We start from the raw sequence: 20956 nt of genomic DNA on the forward strand, positions 1-20956 counted from the left end.
ATGGGGGGTCCGACACCTGGAACCCCTGATCAGCTGATTGAAGAGGCTGCAGCGCTTCCGTGAGAGCCACCACCTTATCACAGCTTACCCTAGGCCAGTGGCATCACATTTATCGGTTGCATGGCCTAGGTGCAGCTTAATCCCATTAAAGTGAATGGGGCTGAGCTGAGAAACCCACGCACAGCCACTATACAATGTACGGTGCTATGCTTGGTAAGCTGCAAGAAGGCAGTGGTGCCACCTTAACAGCTAATCGGCAGAGGTCTCGGGTGTATGACCCCCACCGAACAGATAATGATAACCTATCCTGAGAATAGGTCATTAGTATAAATCTGTCAAAAAAATTCTAGCATCAAACCAGCAAATATTTAAAATGTCTTACAGGTCTTGAATAACAAAACACATTTCTGCTCATCACAACTGGCTGTTTTAGTACTAGAGACAAAAGATGATGATAAGGGGCTGATGCACAGTGTACAGATCTATGATACAAAGATCATAGCTGGGTAAATGGCACTTCTGTGTGCCTTAAATCTCGCTTTCACGCTCATTTCTCAGATTGGGGCAACCCACCTTAGAGCAAGAGACGGATTTATTTTCTCTAGCAATGTGGTTTGAAAGGGATTTCCTTTTCTCCTCTGCTTTGTAAAGATGTATCTCTTCTTCTCCTTTTGCTGTTCTCCATTCCTCCTGTTTGCTAAGGGCATAATTTAGAGCATTGTATTGGCAATATGTATATTAAGTTTTGTGCTGAAGTGCTAGGAACTTAAAAAATTAACATGCAATAAAAACTAAACGCTAGTCTAATATTGGGAAGATTTATACAAACTGGTGCAAAGGGAAAGTAGAGCAGTTGCTAACAGCAAGCAACCAGAATCCGGCTTTTATAACACTTTTTGCCATGAGCAACTAATCCCCTTTTCCTCTGCTCCAATTCTGAAACCCCAGTTATGTACATCTTGCCTCCTACATCATATCACTGCGACAAAAACTTTACCTGGCTACCGCCGGAGGAAGCTCTGGGACCACTACTCTACGACTCCATGCTACGAGGTCACGTTCAGTAGCCATTTCACTTCTTGGTGCATTGCTGTGCATCTGCCGAACACCCTCAATTTGACCACTGCGTCGCAAGCCAATATTTGGTGGAGAATGAACCTCAGAAGTGGAACTCACTGAAGCTGTAAAGTACAATTAAGCACAGTCATAATGTGACATTTCTACCCGATAGACTGTTGCTTTAAGCCCCTAACCATTTTGCCCAAGCTCTGCTCTGCAGAAGATAGAGATATGGGCCTAGTCTTGTTTGAAAGCAGACATTATACAAGATAAGTCATATACTCATTTATATCCTAAATCAGGAGATATAACCATTAGACATCAGGTCTGGAGTGATAGAAGCTGAAAGTAAAAGCAGGTTTTACTTGTTTTCACTTCTGACCCGATTTCTAAAGGCTAGATCTGCCAATGTAAGAGATAATGCTGTGATCTGGTCTTGTTGTAAAGATTCCATTGCCAGCTTTCAAAAAAAGACCTAGTCCATATCTCTACCTTCTACTGAGCTTGAGACACGCAGGATTAAAGCTGCCCCTCCATTCACCTGGCTGTGATCTCAGCCAGCCTGGAGAAGGGGGCATTAGGGTATCTAACGGCCTGCAGTATAGCAGAGAGAAAAAATATCATCCTCTCTTGTAATATATTAGCCCTCACATGGTTATAGAGTTAGAAAAATAAAAGTGTTCAAAATCTTGAAATGCAGCGACACAAAAATAAGATTATTTTGTAAAAACAAGTGTTATTATGCAAGTAGTATGACATAAATTTGGCTTCATCACAATTGTACTGACCCACAGAATAGTGGTGTTATTTAGGCTACTTTCACACTAGCGTTCGGGACTCTGCTTGTGAGCTCCGTTTGAAGGGGCTCACAAGCGGCCCCGAACGCATCCATACTGCCCTAATGCATTCTGAGTGGATGCGGATCCGCTGAGAATGCATCAGTCTGGCAGCGTTCAGCCTCCGCTCAGCAGGCGGACACCCGAACGCTGCTTGCAGCGTTCTGGTGCCTGCCTGGCCGTGCGGAGGCAAACGGATCGGTCCAGACTTACAATGTAAGTCAATGGGGACGGATCCGTTTGAAGATGACACAATATGGCTCAATTTTCAAACGGATCCGTCCCCCATTGACTTTCAATGTAAAGTCTGGACGGATTTGTCTGAACTACTTTCACACTTAGATTTTTTTTCTAAGCTATAATGCAGACGGATCCGTTCTGAACGGATCCAAGCGTCTGCATTATAGGAGCAGATCCGTCTGTGCAGACACCAGACTGATCCTCTCTGAACGCAAGTGTGAAAGTAGCCTTATACTACACAGAGAACACTGTAAAAATAAACTGTAGACAATGTTAAAATTGCAGGTTTTTTTAATCTCCCTCCCCAAAAAATAAAATAATACATTATTTAATACATTATATGTACCCCAAAACGGCAAAAAAAAAAAAAAAAACTAACACATGTCCCGCAAAATGCGAGGTCTCATAAATAAAGAAACGGCCTTGCTCATCTTTTAAATGTCCACTGAAATGTCGCTCTAAACTCTACTGAGCTTGCAGTGGTCAAGTGCCATTTACTATTAAAGGGGTTTTCAAAATTATTACTGATGACCTATCTTCAGGATGGGTCATCAATATCTGATCAGTGGGGGACCGATACCCGGGACCCCTGCCGATCAGCTGTAGCAGCAGTGCTGCGGCCTTCTCTCAGCTTTTCCTAGGCCGAGTGACAACATGTTTATCAGTCACGTGGCCTAGGAGCAGCTCAGCCCCATTGAAAAGAATGAGACTAAGCTGCAATACCAAGCACAGCTGCTTTACAATGTACTGCGTTGTTCTTGGTGAACAAGGAGAAGGCAGCGGTGCTCACAGCTTCTCAAAACCCCCACCGATCAGATACTGATGACCTATCCTAAAGATCAGTTCATCAATAGTAAAATCCTGGAAAACACTTTTAATGTAACTGCTTCAGCCAATCACCTCAGCAGTAACACTACTCTAACCACTTGCCATCTGGGCCATTTGCCCCCTTCCTGACCAGGCCTAATTTTGCAAAAATGACAAATCTCACTTTGTGGTAATAAGGCTACTTTCACACTAGCGTTCGGAGCGGATCCGTCTGATGTTTCATCAGACGGATCCGCTCCTATAATGCAGACGTTTGCATCCGTTCAGAACGGATCCGTCTGCATTATAACGTAGAAAAATTTCTAAGTGTGAAAGTTGTCTGAACGGATCCGTCCAGACTTTACATTGAAAGTCAATGGGGGCGGATCAGTTTGAAGATTGAGCCATATAGTGTCATCTTCAAACGGATCCGTCCCCATTGACTTACATTGTAAGTCTGGACGGATCCGCTTGCCTCCGCACGGCCAGGCGGACACCCGAACGCTGCAAGCAGCGTTCAGGTGTCCGCTCGCGGAGCGGAGCGGAGGCTGAACGCTGGCAGACTGATGCATTCTCAGCGGATCCGCCTCCACTGAGAATGCATTAGGGCTGGACGGCTGCGTTCGGGGCCGCTTGTGAGAGCCTTCAAACGGAGCTCACGAGCGGACACCCGAACGCAGGTGTGAAAGTAGCCTAACTTTGGAACGCCTTTACTTATCCAAGTCATTCAGAGATTGTTTTCTCGTGACACATTGTACTTCATGACAGTCATAAATTTGAGTCAAAATATTTCACCTTTATTTATGAAAAAATCCCAAATTTACCAAAAATTTAGAAAGATTCGCAATTTTCAAAATTTCAATTTCTCTGCTTTTAAAACAGAAAGTGATACCTCATAAAATATTTATTACTTAACATTCCCCATATGTCTGCTTTATGTTTGCATCATTTTGGAAATGTTATTTTATTTTTTTAGGACGTTAGAAGGCTTAGAAGCAAAATTTTTAAGAAAATTGCCAAAACCCACTTTTTAAGGACCAGTTCAGACACTTTGTGGGGCCTACATAGTGGATACCCCCATAAATGACCCCATTGTAGAAACTACACCCCTCAAGGTATTCAAAACCGATTTTACAAACTTTGTTAACCCTTTAGGCGTTCCACAAGTATTAAAGCGAACCTTTCACCAGGATTTCACCTAATAAACCATTACCAGTACCTTATAGATTATGCTCATTCTGTTTAAATGCATTCTTGTCCCGCTTTCCTGGGATGTATATTGATGAAAAAAACGACTTATAAAGTCCTTGTCTCCAGCTCCTGCAGTCACGGTGGAAGTCAAGGGGGTAGCCCTTCCCTCACTCCGGGCTGTACCTCCCCTGCCCTAACCCCTCCTCTAACTATTGTAACTGACACCCGGCTCAGTCGCCGGGACCGCGCTTGTACTGGCGGCGCATGCGCCATTGGTCTCAGTAGCAGCGCGATCCCGTCTATCGCGCGACTGAAGCGCGATCCTGTAAGTGAATTGCGCATGCGCCGTCCGTCCCCGATGCCTCCGTCTTCTATTCTTCAGGCGCGCGCCTGAATAGAAGACAGGGAGGCATCGGGGACGGACGGCGCATGCACAATTCACTTACAGGATCCGTTTTGACTTTACATTGAAAGTCAATGGGGGACGGATCCGTTTGAAAATTGAGCCATACTGTGTCATCTTCAAACGGATCCGTCCCCATTGACTTACATTGTAAGTCTGGACGGATCCGTTTGCCTCCGCACGGCCAGGCGGACACCCGAACGCTGCAAGCAGCGTTCAGGTGTCCGCCTGCTGAGCGGAGCGGAGGACAAACGGTGCCAGACTGATGCATTCTGAGCGGATCCGCATCCACTCAGAATGCATTGGGGCTGTACGGATCCGTTCGGGGCCGCTTGTGAGAGCCTTCAAACGGAACTCACAAGCGGAGCCCCGAACGCTAGTGTGAAAGTAGCCTAATCAAAACACACCTGGACTGTCAGAAAAGGATTGACCGATATTGATTTTTTTTAGAGCAGATACCGATAATTTATATCTCATAATATATATTATATTAATTGGTAGTCTGATCGGGGTTAAGAAAAGGTCTGATCTGAGGTCTGATAGAGGTTAATAATGGTCTGATGTGGAAATTTGCATTTGGCACTAGTATATTATAAATGTAAATTATAAATTAAAAAAGCCCTTAGTTGGTATTCAATTCATAATTTACATTTATAATATACTAGTGCCAAATGCAAATTTCCACACCATCCCCCCTCCTCACTGACTTTATTAACCCCTATCAGACCTTTAAGGCCCCTTTCACACGGGCGAGTATTCCGCGCGGATGCGATGCGTGAGTGGAACGCATTGCACCCGCACTGAATACCGACCCATTCATTTCTATGGGGCTGTTCACATGAGCGGTGATTTTCACGCATCACTTGTGCGTTGCGTGAAAATCGCAGCATGCTCTATATTCTGCGTTTTTCACGCAACGCAAGCCCCATAGACGTGAATGGGGTTGCGTGAAAATCGCAAGCATCGAGCAAGCAAGTGCGGATGCGGTGCGATTTTCACGCACGGTTGCTAGGAGACGATCGGGATGGAGACCCGATCATTATTATTTTCCCTTATAACATGGTTATAAGGGAAAATAATAGCATTCTGAATACAGAATGCATAGTAAAATGGCGCTGGAGGGGTTAAAAAAAATTAATAAATAATTTAACTCACCTTAGTCCACTTGATCGCGCAGCCCGGCATCTCCTTCTGTCTCCTTTGCTGAACAGGACCTGTGGTGAGCATTCATTACAGGTAAAGGACCTGTGGTGGCGTCACTCCGATCATCACATGATCTTTGACCATGGTGATGGATCACCTGTAATGAATGCTCACCACAGGTCCTGTTCAGCAAAGGAGACAGAAGGAGATGCCGGGCTGCGCGATCAAGTGGACTAAGGTGAGTTAAATTATTTATTAATTTTTTTAACCCCTCCAGCGCTATTTTACTATGCATTCTGTATTCAGAATGCTATTATTTTCCCTTCCATGTTATAAGGGGAAATAATACAATCTACAGAACACCGATCCCAAGGCCGAACTTCTGTGAAGTTCGGGTTTGGGTACCAAACATGCGCGATTTTTCTCACGCGAGTGCAAAACGCATTACAATGTTTTGCACTCGCGCTGAAAAATTGCAGGTGTTCCCGTAACGCACCCGCACATTTTCCCGCAACACCCGTGTGAAAGAGGCCTAATAATTCCTATCAGACCTTCATTAACCCCTATCAGACCTCAAATGAATAAAATAAAAAACTCCTCACCTCTCCTGCGCCGCGGCTCCTCTTCATCTCCGGCGTCTCGCTCCCCTGTGTTCTCCAGCCCGTGCTGCACTGTCACCTGACAGGGTGCAGCATCAGGTGCATAGTGCACGCACTACGTCCTGACGCTGTACGGGGTCAGGACAGTGCAGCCCGGCCCCATCAAAGAAGACCAGGGATGGTGAGAATCGGAAGCACTTGCGCTTCTTCCCCGCTCCCGATGCATACTAGTGCGCGCTTCCATAATGGAAGCGCTCACTAGTAGTTGCTTTATACGCATTATCGGTATATCGGCAAGGTTAGTTGCCGATAATGTATAAAATCCTGAATATCGGCCGATAAGATCTGTACTTCCGATAATCGGTCGATCCCTAGTAAGAATGAAATCTAACTGTATTAAAGGGGTTCTCGAAGAATGATTTTAAATGTCTGCAAGCAACCTGTACTAAAATGTGAGCAGGACTGGTTGCCACCACTTGCAGAGCTGCCTAGGGGTAATGGGAGGTAAGGCCTCACTGCACTCTACAATAGATGGTAATGATGTGACCCTGCCTACGATATGCCAATAAGGTTGAATAGCCTGACAGTAAAACTCACCAATACGTAGTATTATGCAAGTGCCAGAGTGTAGTAAGGCCTCAGCTCTCACCCCCCACCCCCAGGCAGCTCTGCAAGTGGAGGCAACCAGTCCTGCTCAGATTCAAGGACAAGTTGCTTGCAGAATTTTGAAATCATTCCCTGAGGACCCCTTTAAAATTAACCAATTATTTATTGTGGTTACCTCTGGCTGAACGGTTGCTGTGCCCAGTTCCAGCATTTATTCGCTGGTCTTGTTCATGCTGAAGACGTTGGATCAGGCTATCCAAGGGACTCGCTTCACTACTAGTCTGCTGACTGAGAACTTGGTTCAAACCTATATAGAGCAGCACATAAAGCGAATAAGACAATATGTCAGACTACATTGATCTAAATTTTTGGTACAGTATTGCGCAAGTTGTAAAAGTCTTAATTCACACACTGCATTTTTTTACATTACTAAGGCTTTGCTTTTTAGCATACCTGATGAGGTAACACCCATCTGAGGGATGAGCTGCTCCTCCCTGCAATTTTCACGACCAGGAACAAGACGTTGGTATCTGGCTGGATGTGGATTACCATCAACATCCACCAAAAACGGCGGCGGCATAAGGTGCGGTGCCTGCTGTGTCTGTTCATCCAGCACATAATTGTTTGCATCACGAATAAGAGGCCGATAATCACTGTGAAAGTACATTTGGTCTGCTATCTGGAAAACAAAATATTTATAAAGGGTAACTGAATTATTATAGACAACTACGATCTGCCTTTATAAAAGAATCACACTATATACTGTATCTACTGAATATCTACCCACACAGACTAAAAACCGTTACAATGCATATATACCTGCAGCAGTAAATCAGCCATTTCTAGAACCAGCAGATGGGGAATACAATATCTCCTTATGGAGAGCGCCTTAAACGGCGTGAGGAACTCCTCTGCCATTCTGGGAAGAAAGGGATGCAAATGAGCTCCTAACAAGCTCTGCTTCTAATGCCACCAGATGTAAGGTAGCTATCCTATAAGTCAATATTTGACCCTTGAGACATTACTCGGATATTAAATAAGCCAGCATCTTATCAGTTTCGGGGAGAGTGCCCCTCATCAGTGCAGAGCAGAAAGTACTGGCTTAATTGGGTGAGAAGCCTAGGGGCCTCTTACCTGAAACAGCTGTCTGCAGACGAGATGCTGGCTTAAACCCCTTCTCTACCAGCGCTGTACATGAAGACCGGCATCCCCGTGTGGCGATCAGGGATGCTAGCCATTATTTCTAATAGGCTGGGTCTCTATGAAGAGACACAGCGTATTAGAGCTGCAGGCTGGCAGGCCAACATAGGAGATCAGCAATTAGAGAATTACTATACTCCTTATTGGACTATAGTAACATTCTCTAAAAAACAAAAAAAGTGAACATAGTTGCCTCCTAGAGGGGCTACCAAAAAAATAAAAAAGATTAAAATCACCACCCTTTCCTTAGAATAATAAAAAAAAATAAAAGGTAAAAAATAAATATAAACATTATGGGCATCACCACGTCCAAAAACTAAACAAAAAATATTTTTCCATAAAGTAAAAGGCGTAACGAAAAAAAGTATTAAAATGGGCTATTTGCCATTTTTTTCCATCGCTTCTCTTAGGGCTCATGCACATGAATGTATTTTCTTTCCGTGTCCGTTCCTGCTTTTTTTAAAGGACCATATGCGGAACCATTCATTTCAATGGTAGGTACTCCGTGTGCATTCTGTTTCCGTATGTCCGCATTTCCGTTCCGCAAAAAAAAAGAGAACATCCTATTATTCTCCGCATTACTGACAAGAGTAGTACTGTTCTATTAGGGCCAGCTGTTCTTTTCCGCAAAATACGGAATGCACACGGACGTCATCCGTATTTTTTGCAGATCCGTTTATTGCAGACTGCAAAATACATACGGTCGTGTGCACGAGTCCTTACCCTGACAATTTTTTTTTATGTTTCAAAAGGCGTTTATTGGATTTTGGCATAGATACATATGCATAAACATAAGCAAATAAAAGAATATGTAGTACATAAATATTAACAATTCTTGGAGGAATGTATATTACATTGTACATTATTTTATCATACCATGAAATACAATAGTATTCTTGACATGAGGAGAGAATATCAAAATTCAAAGACATAGTTCTGGAATGCATGGGTAGTAGGATCAAAGAGAAATACTATATTGCAAGTCTGGAGCATGGGAGGAAGCTAACTAAGGTTCCCAAACCTTCTCAAATGTTATAAATGTGTCTGCGCGGATTGCTGAAAGTTTTTCAAAGACCATTATTTTGATAATCCTATCAATAACACTCTGGTAAGAAAGCGAATCAGTTCGCCATTTGAAAGCTATATGGATTCTCGCAGCTAGTAATATATATTGGGAGAGTTTAAATCTGGCAAAAGTCAGCCAATGAGGTTTATCTCCTAGTAAACATAGTGGCATTGCTAGTGGATAGTTACAATCTAATACAGAAGATATCAAGTTTGTTATTTGGGTCCAGAACCTTTTGACCACAGGGCATGACCACCATGTATGAAGCATGGTTCCTTCCTCATTACATCCTCTAAAACATAAGGGGGAAACCTCGGGGTAAATAGTATGAAGCCTCGTTGGGACCATATAGGTTCTATGTAGTACTTTTATGGAAGTTTCCGCCAGGGTAACTTGCCATGAACCCTTCGTAAGAGTTAGTGAGCGTTGAGACCATTTAGAAGTAGAGAATTCCTGTTGCAAGTCCCTCTCCCAGGCTCTCATATAAGCTAATTTATGACCTTCGGGTAAAGAGTTCAGGGCTTCATACATTCTTGAGAGGAGACCCTGCCTGTATAGCGACAAATTAATAGAGCGCTCAAAGGGGGAAAATTCTACATTACGGTTTGGTATCAGATTAGACCTAAAGTAAGAGAAGACCTGGTTCATGAGAAGATATTCTCCTACGGGGGGTGAGTATTTCTCCTTAAAATCTGAAAGGGGTATTAATTTACCTCTAACCAGAAGTTTGTGAAGGGTACATAGCTGATTAGATGACCACCAGTTAAGGTTATTACCTTGTAGGCCCGGAAGAAAAGCCGGGTTACCTACAATGCTCAGTAAAGGAGAAGGCCTAGATTGCAGGGTAAATTTAAACCTAACTGACCTCCAAAGTATCAGCGAATAATAAGTGAATGGTGAATTATTACGAACTGCTTGAGGAATGGGTGTAGTATTCCAGATCAGGGCTTTCCATGAGTAAGGGAGAAGGATAGTGCGTTCAAGTGGGATCCATAGGGGGTGATCCTGTGGGTTTAAGTGGGTCAAAAACATTTGGGCCAATCTGGCTGCCTGATGGTATTTTACTAAATCAGGTACTGATAGCCGCCAATGTGACCTATGTCTACACATTACTGCCCTAGATATACGAGGACACTTATTAGCCCATATAAATTTCAGTAAATCTCTCTGAACCAATCTCAGATCCCTTACTAGAGCCGGGATTGGTAGAGCCCTAAATAAATAAAGGAGTCTCGGAAGAACTACCATTCTGATGATATTTATCTTACCCACCCAAGACACTTGAAGGGATTGCCAATTCACCAAATCCTGACGTATCTTTTTATACATGGGTAAATAGTTAATCCTATATGTTGCTTCTAGTGTCTTTGGCAACATAATACCCAGATATGGGATATATTGGGGTCTAAGTTGAAAAGGGAAATTTTGAGTGAGCAATGTTTTAGTAGAGATGGGGGTGTTACATAGAAGTAAGTCAGATTTGGTATGATTTATGGAAAGGCCCGAAGCTTTGGAGAATGAATCCAATAATTTCAACAGGGAAGGGAAGGAAATAATGGGGTTGGTGATGGTTAACATAAGGTCATCTGCAAAGAGACTGAGTTTATGTTCTGTTCCCCCAATTGTCAAACCTTTAATATCAGGATGGGATCTTATATGAGCAGATAGGGGTTCAATGGCTAGAGCAAATAGGGCTGGGGACAGGGGGCAACCCTGCCTTGTACCCCTTCTAATAGGGATATGAGAAGCTCTAGTGGAGGGTAATTTAAGTTGAGCCTCTGGTTTAGAGTATAGAGCTTGGATAGCTGCCAAGAAGGGGCCCTTAATTCCCATTGTCGAGAGAACACCATAAAGATACGACCATGTAACAGAATCAAAGGCCTTCTCAATATCTAGGGCCAATAAGGCTAGTGGGGTTTTGGATTTATTGGAGTATTGGATGATGTTAAGTATTTTTCTGATGTTATCAGGGGCTTCCCTACGGGTATGAAACCTACTTGGTCTTTATGGATAAGACTTGGAAGAAGTCTATTGAGTCTTCCAGCCAAAATAGCTGTGAAGAGTTTGTTGTCAATATTTAATAATGAAATCGGCCTATAGTTGGAAGTGAGTAGGGGATCTTTATTGGGCTTAGGTATGACGGTGATGGAGGCTTTTAAGAATTCTTCTGGAGGGACAGATCCTTGCATCAAGTAGTTACAATAATTGGTTATATGTGGGATAAGTAGAGGGGCAAATTTTTTATAGTATAAGGCTGAGTAGCCATCAGGGCCTGGGGCTTTCCCTAATTTTAAGGAGTTTATAACATATTCTACTTCTTCTGCTGAAACCGGTTTATTAAGTTCTGATTGGTATTCTGGGGATAAGACAGGAAGATGAACTGATGATAGAAACTCATTTATCTTTGTTCTAGAGTCTCCTAGGGGAGCTGAATAAAGCGGAGTATAAAATTACTGGAAAGTAGCGTAGATAGTGTCAGGATTTGAGGTGGTTTAACCTGATCTTGTACTAATCTTAAATACCTGATTGATCCTCTGTTTATTTTTAAGTTGGTTGGCTAAAAGTTTATCTGGCTTATTGGCGAACTTATAATAGAAGGAGTTTGTCCATCTAAGGGCTTTTTCTGTGGAATTTGTGAGTATCATGTTAAGTTGTAATTTAACATCTTTAATAGCCTTGAGTAAATAGAGAGACGGGGATCTCTGATGAGCCCATACTAGTCTGCTCAGCTTGGCTTCCAGCCCAATTTGAGCTTGAGTACGTTCCTTCTTTCTCCTGGAGGCCAAACTTATCAACCTGCCCCTCATGAAGGCCTTGTGTGTCAGCCACAATGTCATAGGATTGATTTCGTGAGAAACGTTCTCAGCCAAAAAGTTTAAGAGTTCGTCCTTCAATTGAGAAAATTGTGCTGTATGGGTCAGGAGTGACTCGTTTAGCCTCCAGTGGAACGGAGTAGAACTAACTTGTGGAACCGTAAAATCAGAGATGACCATATCATGATCTGACCAAGAGGAGACCACATGTCTGGAATAAGACATGTATGGGAGAAGAGAGGTGGAAGATAAAATCATATCTAAGCGAGAGTATACCCTATGAGCTGCTGAAAAAAAGGTATAACTTCTCTGTGTGCCATTGTGTTCTCTCCAGGTGTCAGCTAGGGCCAAAGATTGAAAGACTCGCTGGATCTTTTTTGTCTGCGTTGTAGATCGCAAGGTAGAAGGAGGGGAGGAACGATCTAATACAGGATTTATGGTAAAATTAAAGTCCCCACACCACACTAGCTTATGGAAAGTTAAGGATTCAATCACTTTTCCAACCTTTTCGAAAAAGGTAATGGGATCTTCATTAGGAGCATATGAGTTAACCAGGCACAAAGACTCATCCCTATATGTTCCCAGTAAAATTACGTATCTCCCTTCCGGGTCTATGCAAGTTTGGGAAACAGTGAAAGGGAAGGAGTTTTTCAGCAATGTCACTACTCCCCTACATTTTGAAGTAAATGAAGAGGAGTAGAAAGTGGAGTATTGTGGATTAAAGTACTTAGGGTGAGATGTGGGAGTGAAATGAGTCTCCTGGAGGCAGATGACATCAGGCTTGTGTTTAACATAAATGGAGAATGCTGTTTTTCTCTTTCGTGGGGAGTTTATATCCCTTACATTATGAGTTAATATCTTACACATGATATCAGTGCTGAATCAATGTAATAATTTGAGGGTGAAGCCAGACGTCATCCGCCCCCAGAGCCAGTCGCACCCCAGCATTATTCCCTCCTAAAACCTCATAGTATGAATTCCCATGCCAATTCTCCAAGAAATATAGAACAATACAATTAAACAGGACATTAACATAAAAAAACGTAAAACAAAAAGTAGAGCTGATAAGCTCAAAACAAAGAGCAATTATAAGTGGGAAAAGTGAATAGAGAGCCAGCCTGTAATTGGCTCGCCTCGCTATCTCACAATGACCCATAAACAGGGACAACATGAAAAACCACCTTATCGAACCCCTGAATCAAGAGGGTTGGCCTCATATGACCTAGAGGGAAAAATATAACAAGGGATCCCTATGAGACCACAAAATGTAGTATAAGATATTGCCACTATCCTGACAGGAAAAAGTTCATGTGATTCTTGATCTGTTCGATCCACTCGGGGTTGCAGGAACTTTGGTCCAGACTCTGGCTGGCCTTTGAGGTTTCGGCGATGAGGGTAACTGGGCTTGAGGTTCACAGGGAATCCCTGCTCGCTGTAAGACTTCTAATCCCTCCGCCGGTGAATGGACTGTATGTAGACGAGAGTTCAGCTGAAATGACAGGTTAAAGGGGAATCCCCACCTGTATCGAATGTGAGCTTTCTGCAGGGACTGTGTGACTGGTCTCATCTCTCGGCGTCTACAAAGTGTGGACGGAGCCAAGTCCGCATACAGATGGACTGAAGCTGGAAGTCCAGGTAGTTCAGGTGAGTCCCTTGCGACGAATAAGATTTTATCTCTCATTTCTGGATGGTGAAACTTAAGGATAATATCTCTGGGTAGGTCCAGGTTATGAGGTTTCCCCAATGCCCTATGGACTCTATCCATCTTGAGAAGACTGAGCTCAGTCTGTGGTAGCAGGGCTGTAAACAGGGTGGTAAGGGTGGCTTGTAGGTCGGTGAAAGACTCTGGGAGACCTCTGACCCTCAGGTTGCCCCTCCTGGACCTATTCTCGAGATCTTCGAGTTTGAGCTCTAGCTCTATCAGGTGGGCATCGTGGGAGTTAATGTCCTCTTTATCGCGGTCTAAAACATCGGACATGTCGTCCATCCTTGTCTCTATGTTGGAGACTCTATTTCCCAGGTCTTGAATTTGGCGGGAAAATTCAGTAACGGCTTGGGATAACTCAGTTTTGAACAGGGCTGCTATATTCTTGTATAAGTCGTTCTGACCTGTATTCGGAGCAGCCGCGTCTGTTGAGGGCCCGCCACCGTTCGATGATGCAGGACTGGCGGGTTCTGAAGGAGCGTCCGCCATGACAGTCTGCCTGGTCTGTCGGAATAGCTCCGGTAAAGTTTGCGACGGGACCGGAGTACCTGGAATTCTCGACCTCCCTTTGGTGCGAGTCATCTTCAGGGATCCCTGCATCGATTTTGAGGCTGATTGGAGCCTAATCAAAGGCGCTTAGAGCAGGTTGGTTCGATAAGCGGAGCGGAGCTCACGGAAGCATGTCCTCCTCGTGAGTCTCGCGCATGCGCCCGTCGACAATTTTTTTTTATAAAATGTGATTAAGAAACAAACACACACCAAAATGGTATCAATAAAAACTACAGATCACCCCACAAAAAAAATGAACCTCTACACATCTATAAAAATGAACCTCTACACATCTATAAAAATGAACCTCTAGACAACTATAAAAAAAGTTATGGGAGTCAGAATATGGTGATTTTTTTTCAAAGTTAACTTTTTTTTTTTCAGTGTTTAAACATATAAAACCTATACATGTGTGGTATCGTTGTAATCGTACTGCCCCAGAGAATGAAGGCCACTGGCCCGTTTGTAGAGGAATTGCTTTTTTTTTTTCAATTCCACCCCATATGGAATTTTTTCCCAGCTTCCCACTACATTGCATGCAATATTAAATGGTAGCATTAGAAAGTACAACTTGCCCTCATATGGATATATGAATGAAAAAAATAAAAAGTTATGGCTCCAGGAAGACAGGGAAGAAAAATGAAAACGCTAAAACCTACAGTATACTAAGCGTTAATTATCATCATATCATGTCTCTAGGCCTCTTAAAAAGGTTGAACTTTAACTTATAGGATAGCTACCTTACATCTGGTAGCATTAGATGCAGAGCTTGTTAACCACCTCAGCTCCAAAAGCTTAAACCCCCTTAATGACCAGACCACTTTTTACAATTCTGCACTACACTACTTTCACGGTTTATTGCTCGGTCATACAACTTACCACCCAAATTAATTTTACCTCCTTTTCTTCTCACTAATAGAGCTTTCATTTGGTGGTATTTCATTGCTGCTGACATTTTAACTTTTTTTGTTATTAATCGAAATTGACCGAAATTTTTGCAAAAAAATGACATTTTTCACTTTCTGATGTAAAATTTTACAAACAAAACTACATTTCTATATAAATTTTTCTCTAAATTTATTGTTCTACATGTCTTTGATAAAAAAAAAAATGCAATAAGTGTATATTTATTGGTTTACGCAAAAGCTATAGCGTTTACAAACTATGGTACAAAAATTTGAATATCCGCATTTTGAAGCAGCTCTGACTTTCTGAGCACCTGTCATGTTTCCTGAGGTTCTACAATGCCCAGACAGTAGAAACACCCCACAAATGACCCCATTTCGGAAAGTAGACACCCTAAGGTATTCGCTGATGGGCATAGTGAGTTCATGGAAGTTTTTATTTTGTCACAAGTTAGCGGAAAATGTTTTTTGTTTTTTTTCCTTACAATGTCTCATATTCTACTAACTTGTGACAAAAAATAAAATTTTACATGAAATCACCATACCCCTCACGGAATACCTTGGGGTGTCTCCTTTCCAAAATGGGGTCACTTGTCGGGTATTTATACTGCCCTGGCATTTTAGGGGACCTAAAGCGTGAGAAGTAGTTTGGAATAAAAAATGCGTAAAAAATGCCCTGTGAAATCGTAAAGATACTCTTTGGAATTTGGGCCCATTTGCACACCTAGGCTGCAAAAAAGTGTCACACATGTGGTATTGCCGTACTCAGGAGAAGAAGGGAAATGTGTTTTGGGGTGTCTTTTTACATATACCCATGCTGGGTGAGATAAATCTCTCTGTAAAAAAAGACAACTTTTCCCATTTTTTTTATACAAAGTTGTCATTTTACAGAGATATTTCTCTCACCCAGCATGGGTATATGTAAAAAGACACCCCAAAACACATTGCCCTACTTCTCCTGAGTACGACGATACCACAAGTGCGACACTTTTTTGCAGCCTAGGTGCGCAAAGGGGCCCAAATTCCAAAGAGTCTCTTTACGATTTCACAGGGCATTTTCTACGCATTTGGATTCCAGACTTCTCACGCTTTAGGGCTCCTAAAATGCCAGGGCAGTATAAATACCCCACAAGTGACCCCATTTTGGAATACTTGCTACCTGGTCCTCTGGTGGTCCCTTTTGCTTGGATCGTCCACCAGAGGACACAGGCAGCTCTGTAAGTAGCACCAAACACCACTACACTACACCCCCCCCCCCCGTCACTTATTAACCCCTGATCACCCCTTATTAGACTCCCTGATCACCCCCCTGTCATTGATCACCCCCCTGTAAGGCTCCATTCAGACGTCCGTATGTGTTTTGCGGATACGCAAAACACGGACACCGCGGATCCGCAAAAAACAGGCACCACGGCAATGTGCTTTCCACATTTTGCGGGGTGTATTTTTACATATACCCATGCTGGGTGAGAGAAATATCTCTGTAAATTGACAATTTTGTATAATTTTTTTTTTTTTAAAGCTGTCATTTTACAGAGATATTTCTCTCACCCAGCATGGTTATATGTAAAAAGACACCCCAAAACACATTGCCCTACTTCTCCTGAGTACGACGATACCACAAGTGCGACACTTTTTTGCAGCCTAGGTGCGCAAAGGGGCCCAAATTCCAAAGAGTATCTTTACGATTTCACAGGGCATTTTCTACGCATTTGGATTCCAGACTTCTTCTCACGCTTTAGGGCCCCTAAAATGCCAGGGCAGTATAAATACCCCACAAGTGACCCCATTTTGGAAAGAAGACACCCCAAGGTATTCTGTGAGGGGCATGGCGAGTTCCTAGAATATTTTTTTTTTGGCACAAGTTAGCGGAAAAGGATTTATTTTATTTTTTTCTCTTACAAAGTCTCATATTCCACTAACTTGTGACAAAAAATAACATTTTACATGAACTCGCCATGCCCCTCACGAAATACCTTGGGGTGTCTTCTTTCCAAAATGGGGTCACATGTGGGGTATTTATACTGCCCTGGCATTTTAGGGGCCCTAAAGAGTGAGAAGAAGTCTGGAATATAAAAGGTCTAAAAAAATTTACGCATTTGGATTCCGTTCATGTGAGATTTTATTTTTTGTCACAAGTTAGTGGACTATGAGACTTTGTAAGAAAAAAAAAAATAAAATTAATAATAATCTTCTATGAACTCGCCGTGCCCCTCAAAAGTGATCTTTATAGCGCCGCAGCGATTTTACGGTGTTTTTGCAGTGATCAGAACAAATAAAAATTCTGTCACTGCGGTGGGGCGGACTGAACGCAAGTGTGCGCACAAGATCAGGCCTGATCGGGCGAACACTGCGTTTTTTGTAGAGCCTATAGAACATGTCCTATTCTTGTCCGCAATTGCGGACAAGAAAATGCATTTTCTATATAGTTCTGGCAAAATGCGGAAAGCACATTGCCGTGGTGCCTGTTTTTTGCGGATCCGCGGTGTCCGTGTTTTGCGTATCCGCAAAACACATACGGACGCCTGAATGGAGCCTTACAGGGGGGGGTGATCAATGACAGGGGGGTGATCAGGGAGTCTAATAAGGGGTGATCAGGGGTTAATAAGTGATGGGGGGGGGGGGGGTGTAGTGTAGTGGTGTTTGGTGCTACTTACAGAGCTGCCTGTGTCCTCTGGTGGACGATCCAAGCAAAAGGGACCACCAGATAGACCAGGTAGCAGGTATATTAGACGCTGTTAACAAAACAGCGTCTAATATACCTTTTTGGGGTTAAAAAAATAAAATAAAAATCGCATCTACAGCCTGCCAGCGAATGATCGCCGCTGGCAGGCTGTAGATGTACTCGTTTACCTCCCGTTCCTGTGAACGCGCGCTCCTGTGTTCGCGCGTTCACAGGAAATCTCGTGTCTCGCGAGAGGACGCGCCGATGCGTCCAGGAGGAATAACCCGGCCGCCCGCAGGACGCAATCCTGCGTTAGGCGGTCGGGAGGTGGTTAAAGGGGTTATCAAGAGTTATGGGGGGGAAAAATTAAAACCTCATAAAACTCATCAGGACTTATATATACACATTGGTTAAGCTTGATTTCTTAACCCCTTAAGGACTCAGCCCTATTTCACCCAAGACCCGGACATTTTTTGCAAATCTGACCAGTGTCACTTTAAGTGGTGATAACTTTAAAACGCTTTGACTTATCCAGGCCATTCTGAGATTGTTTTTTCGTCACATATTGTACTTCATGACACTGGTAAAATGAAGTAAAAAAAAAAAAATCATTTTTATTTATAAAAAAAAAAATACCAAATTTACCAAAAATTTGTAAAAAATTGCAAATTTCCAAGTTTCTATTTCTCTACTTCTATAATACATAGTAATACCTGCAAAAGTAGTTATTACTTTACATTCCCCATATGTCTACTTCATGTTTGGATCATTTTGGGAATGATATTTTATTATTTGGGGATGTTACAAGAATTAGAAGTTTAGAAGCAAATCTTTAAATTTTTCAGAAATTTTCAAAAACCCAATTTTTAAAAGGACCAGTTCAGGTCTGAAGTCACTTTGCGACGCTTACATAATAGAAACCACCCAAAAATGACCCCATTCTATAAACTACACCCCTCAAGGTATCCAAAACTGGTTTTACAAACTTTGTTAACCCTTTAGGTGTTCCACAAGAATTAATGGAAAATAGGGATACAATTTCAAAATTTTACATTTTTGGCAGATTTTCTATTTAAATAATTTTTTTCCAGTTACAAAGCAAGGGTTAACAGCCAAACCAAACTCAATATTTATGGCCCTGATTCTGTAGTTTACAGAAACACCCCATATGTGGTCGTAAACCGCTGTACGGGCACACGGCAGGGCGCAGAAGGAAAGGAATGCCATACGGTTTTTGGAAGGCAGGTTTTGCTGGACTGTTTTTTTTGACACCATGTCCCATTTGAAGCCTCCCTGATGCACTCCTAGAGTAGAAACTCCAAAAAGGTGGCCCCATTTCTGAGAGCCATAATTTTTTCAGTTTTTGGGCGATTATCTTAGGTAGGGTCTCATTTTTTTGCGGGATGAGATGACGGTTTGATTGGCACTATTTCAGGGTGCATATGCACACTTTTTGTGATGTAAGGTGACAAAAAATGGTTTATTTAGCACAGTTTTTATTTTTTACGGTGTTCATCTGAGGGGTTAGGTCATGTGATATTTTTATAGAGCCGGTCGATACAAACGCGGAGATACCAAATATGTATATATTTTTTTTTATTTATGCAAGTTTTACACAATAACAGCTTTTTTAAAACAAAAAAAAAAAAAATATGATGTTTTAGTGTCTCCATATTCTGAACCATAGTTTTTTTTATTTTTTGGGCGATGAGGTGACGGTTAGATTGGTACTATTTTGGTGGGCAAACGCCTTTTTGATCGCTTGCTGTTGTACTTTTTGTGATGTAAGGTGACAAAAAAACTGTTTATTTAGCACAGTTTTTAATTTTTACGGTGTTCATCTGAGGGGTTAGGTCATGCGATATGTTTATAGAGCCGGTCGATACGGACACGGTGATACCCAATATGTATACTTTTTACTTTTTTTTTTTTCCTATGTTTTACCAAATTTTATTTTTTTACTTTATTTGAGGAAAATGCCTTTTTTTTATTTTTACTTGAAACTTAAAATTTTTGGGGGGGGGAAACTAAATATTTTAAACTTTTTTTTTTCACTTAATTTTTTTGTCCCACTTTGGGACTTGAACTTTTGGGGGTCTAATCCTTTACAATGCATTCCAATACTTCTGTATTGGAATGCATTGGCTGTATGAGTAATACTGTGTGTAGGGGGCTGGATCTCACAGGCTCGTCACCGGAAGGCAGCACGATGCCTTCCTTAGGCATTGCGCTGCCTTCCATGCCATCGGGTCCCCCCTACAGCCGCATGGGGACCCGATGGCACGCCAGTTCACCGCCGCAAGCACAGGTAAAAGCCGCAAACCGCAGGTCTGAATTGACCTGCGGTTTGCGGCGATCGCCGACACATTTAGCCAAGGTGCCTACTCAATGATTTGAGCAGGCACCGGGTTACGATCACCGCCCGCCGGTGATCGGAACACCACTTGACGTACCGGTACGTCATTGGTCCTTAATGACTCGGGAAACAGGACGTACCGGTACGTCCTAAGTCCTTAAGGGTTAAGAGAAAACCCCATACTTACACCTTTTCATGGTTCTGTTATTGCTGTGTTTACATGCTGCAGTACATGCTGAGGGGGCATATAACAACAATGCCCGAGCTCTCTCTCATAAATATTTGTGTGTCCTGGGGGTGGTATTAGGAGTGTAATGTGTACATGTTGAGGGGGCAAGGGCTCTAATAACAATCCCCAGACGCGGGAGGGGAACGGGTAAACTGGCCCATGGAAGTGAGGGAAGGAACAGACACATACCCTGCTACCGAATCAATCTATCACCACGGCTCTGGTAAGGATAGCGCATGCGCAATCGCTTACAATCGTCGAGGCTGTGTGAGGAGAGAGAGAGGGGCGGGCACCAAAGGCTCTGACGTCTTGTTTACAGAGCCGGGCCACTCCCTCAAGCAGGGAGAAGCTTGTAAACTAGACGTCAGCGCCTGAGCAGGGTTGATAACGTCGGGGGTCACATGACCCAAATCGGCAGTGGCGAAACAGTGCCAAATCAATAAAGTAAGCGATTTAGAAAAGAGTTTAATATAGTAATATAATAGCTCTTAGCATACATTTATATAACTCGGATAACCCCTTTAAGAGCTTATTTGCATACCTTCTTCCTAGAATCAGCAGAATAAAACTACAATAGTCACACT

At 42.7% G+C, this 20956-nt stretch overlaps 1 protein-coding gene across 2 annotated transcripts in view; it reads right to left on the reverse strand.

Moving 5' to 3' along the window:
• The window catches only part of LOC120998137 (pleckstrin homology domain interacting protein), a 186244-nt gene that overhangs the window by 111311 nt on the left and 53977 nt on the right, over positions 1 to 20956 (reverse strand). For both annotated transcript variants that reach the window (XM_040428675.1, XM_040428677.1), the window contains exons 17-20: positions 7338 to 7563; positions 7060 to 7191; positions 998 to 1181; positions 574 to 697 (exon numbers count right to left, since the gene is read on the reverse strand). In XM_040428675.1, the coding sequence (XP_040284609.1) occupies positions 574 to 697; positions 998 to 1181; positions 7060 to 7191; positions 7338 to 7563 (666 nt within the window). The remainder of the gene's footprint in view (positions 1 to 573; positions 698 to 997; positions 1182 to 7059; positions 7192 to 7337; positions 7564 to 20956) is intronic.

The sequence above is a fragment of the Bufo bufo genome, chromosome 4 (assembly GCF_905171765.1).
Source record: "Bufo bufo chromosome 4, aBufBuf1.1, whole genome shotgun sequence".
NCBI lineage: Eukaryota > Metazoa > Chordata > Amphibia > Anura > Bufonidae > Bufo > Bufo bufo.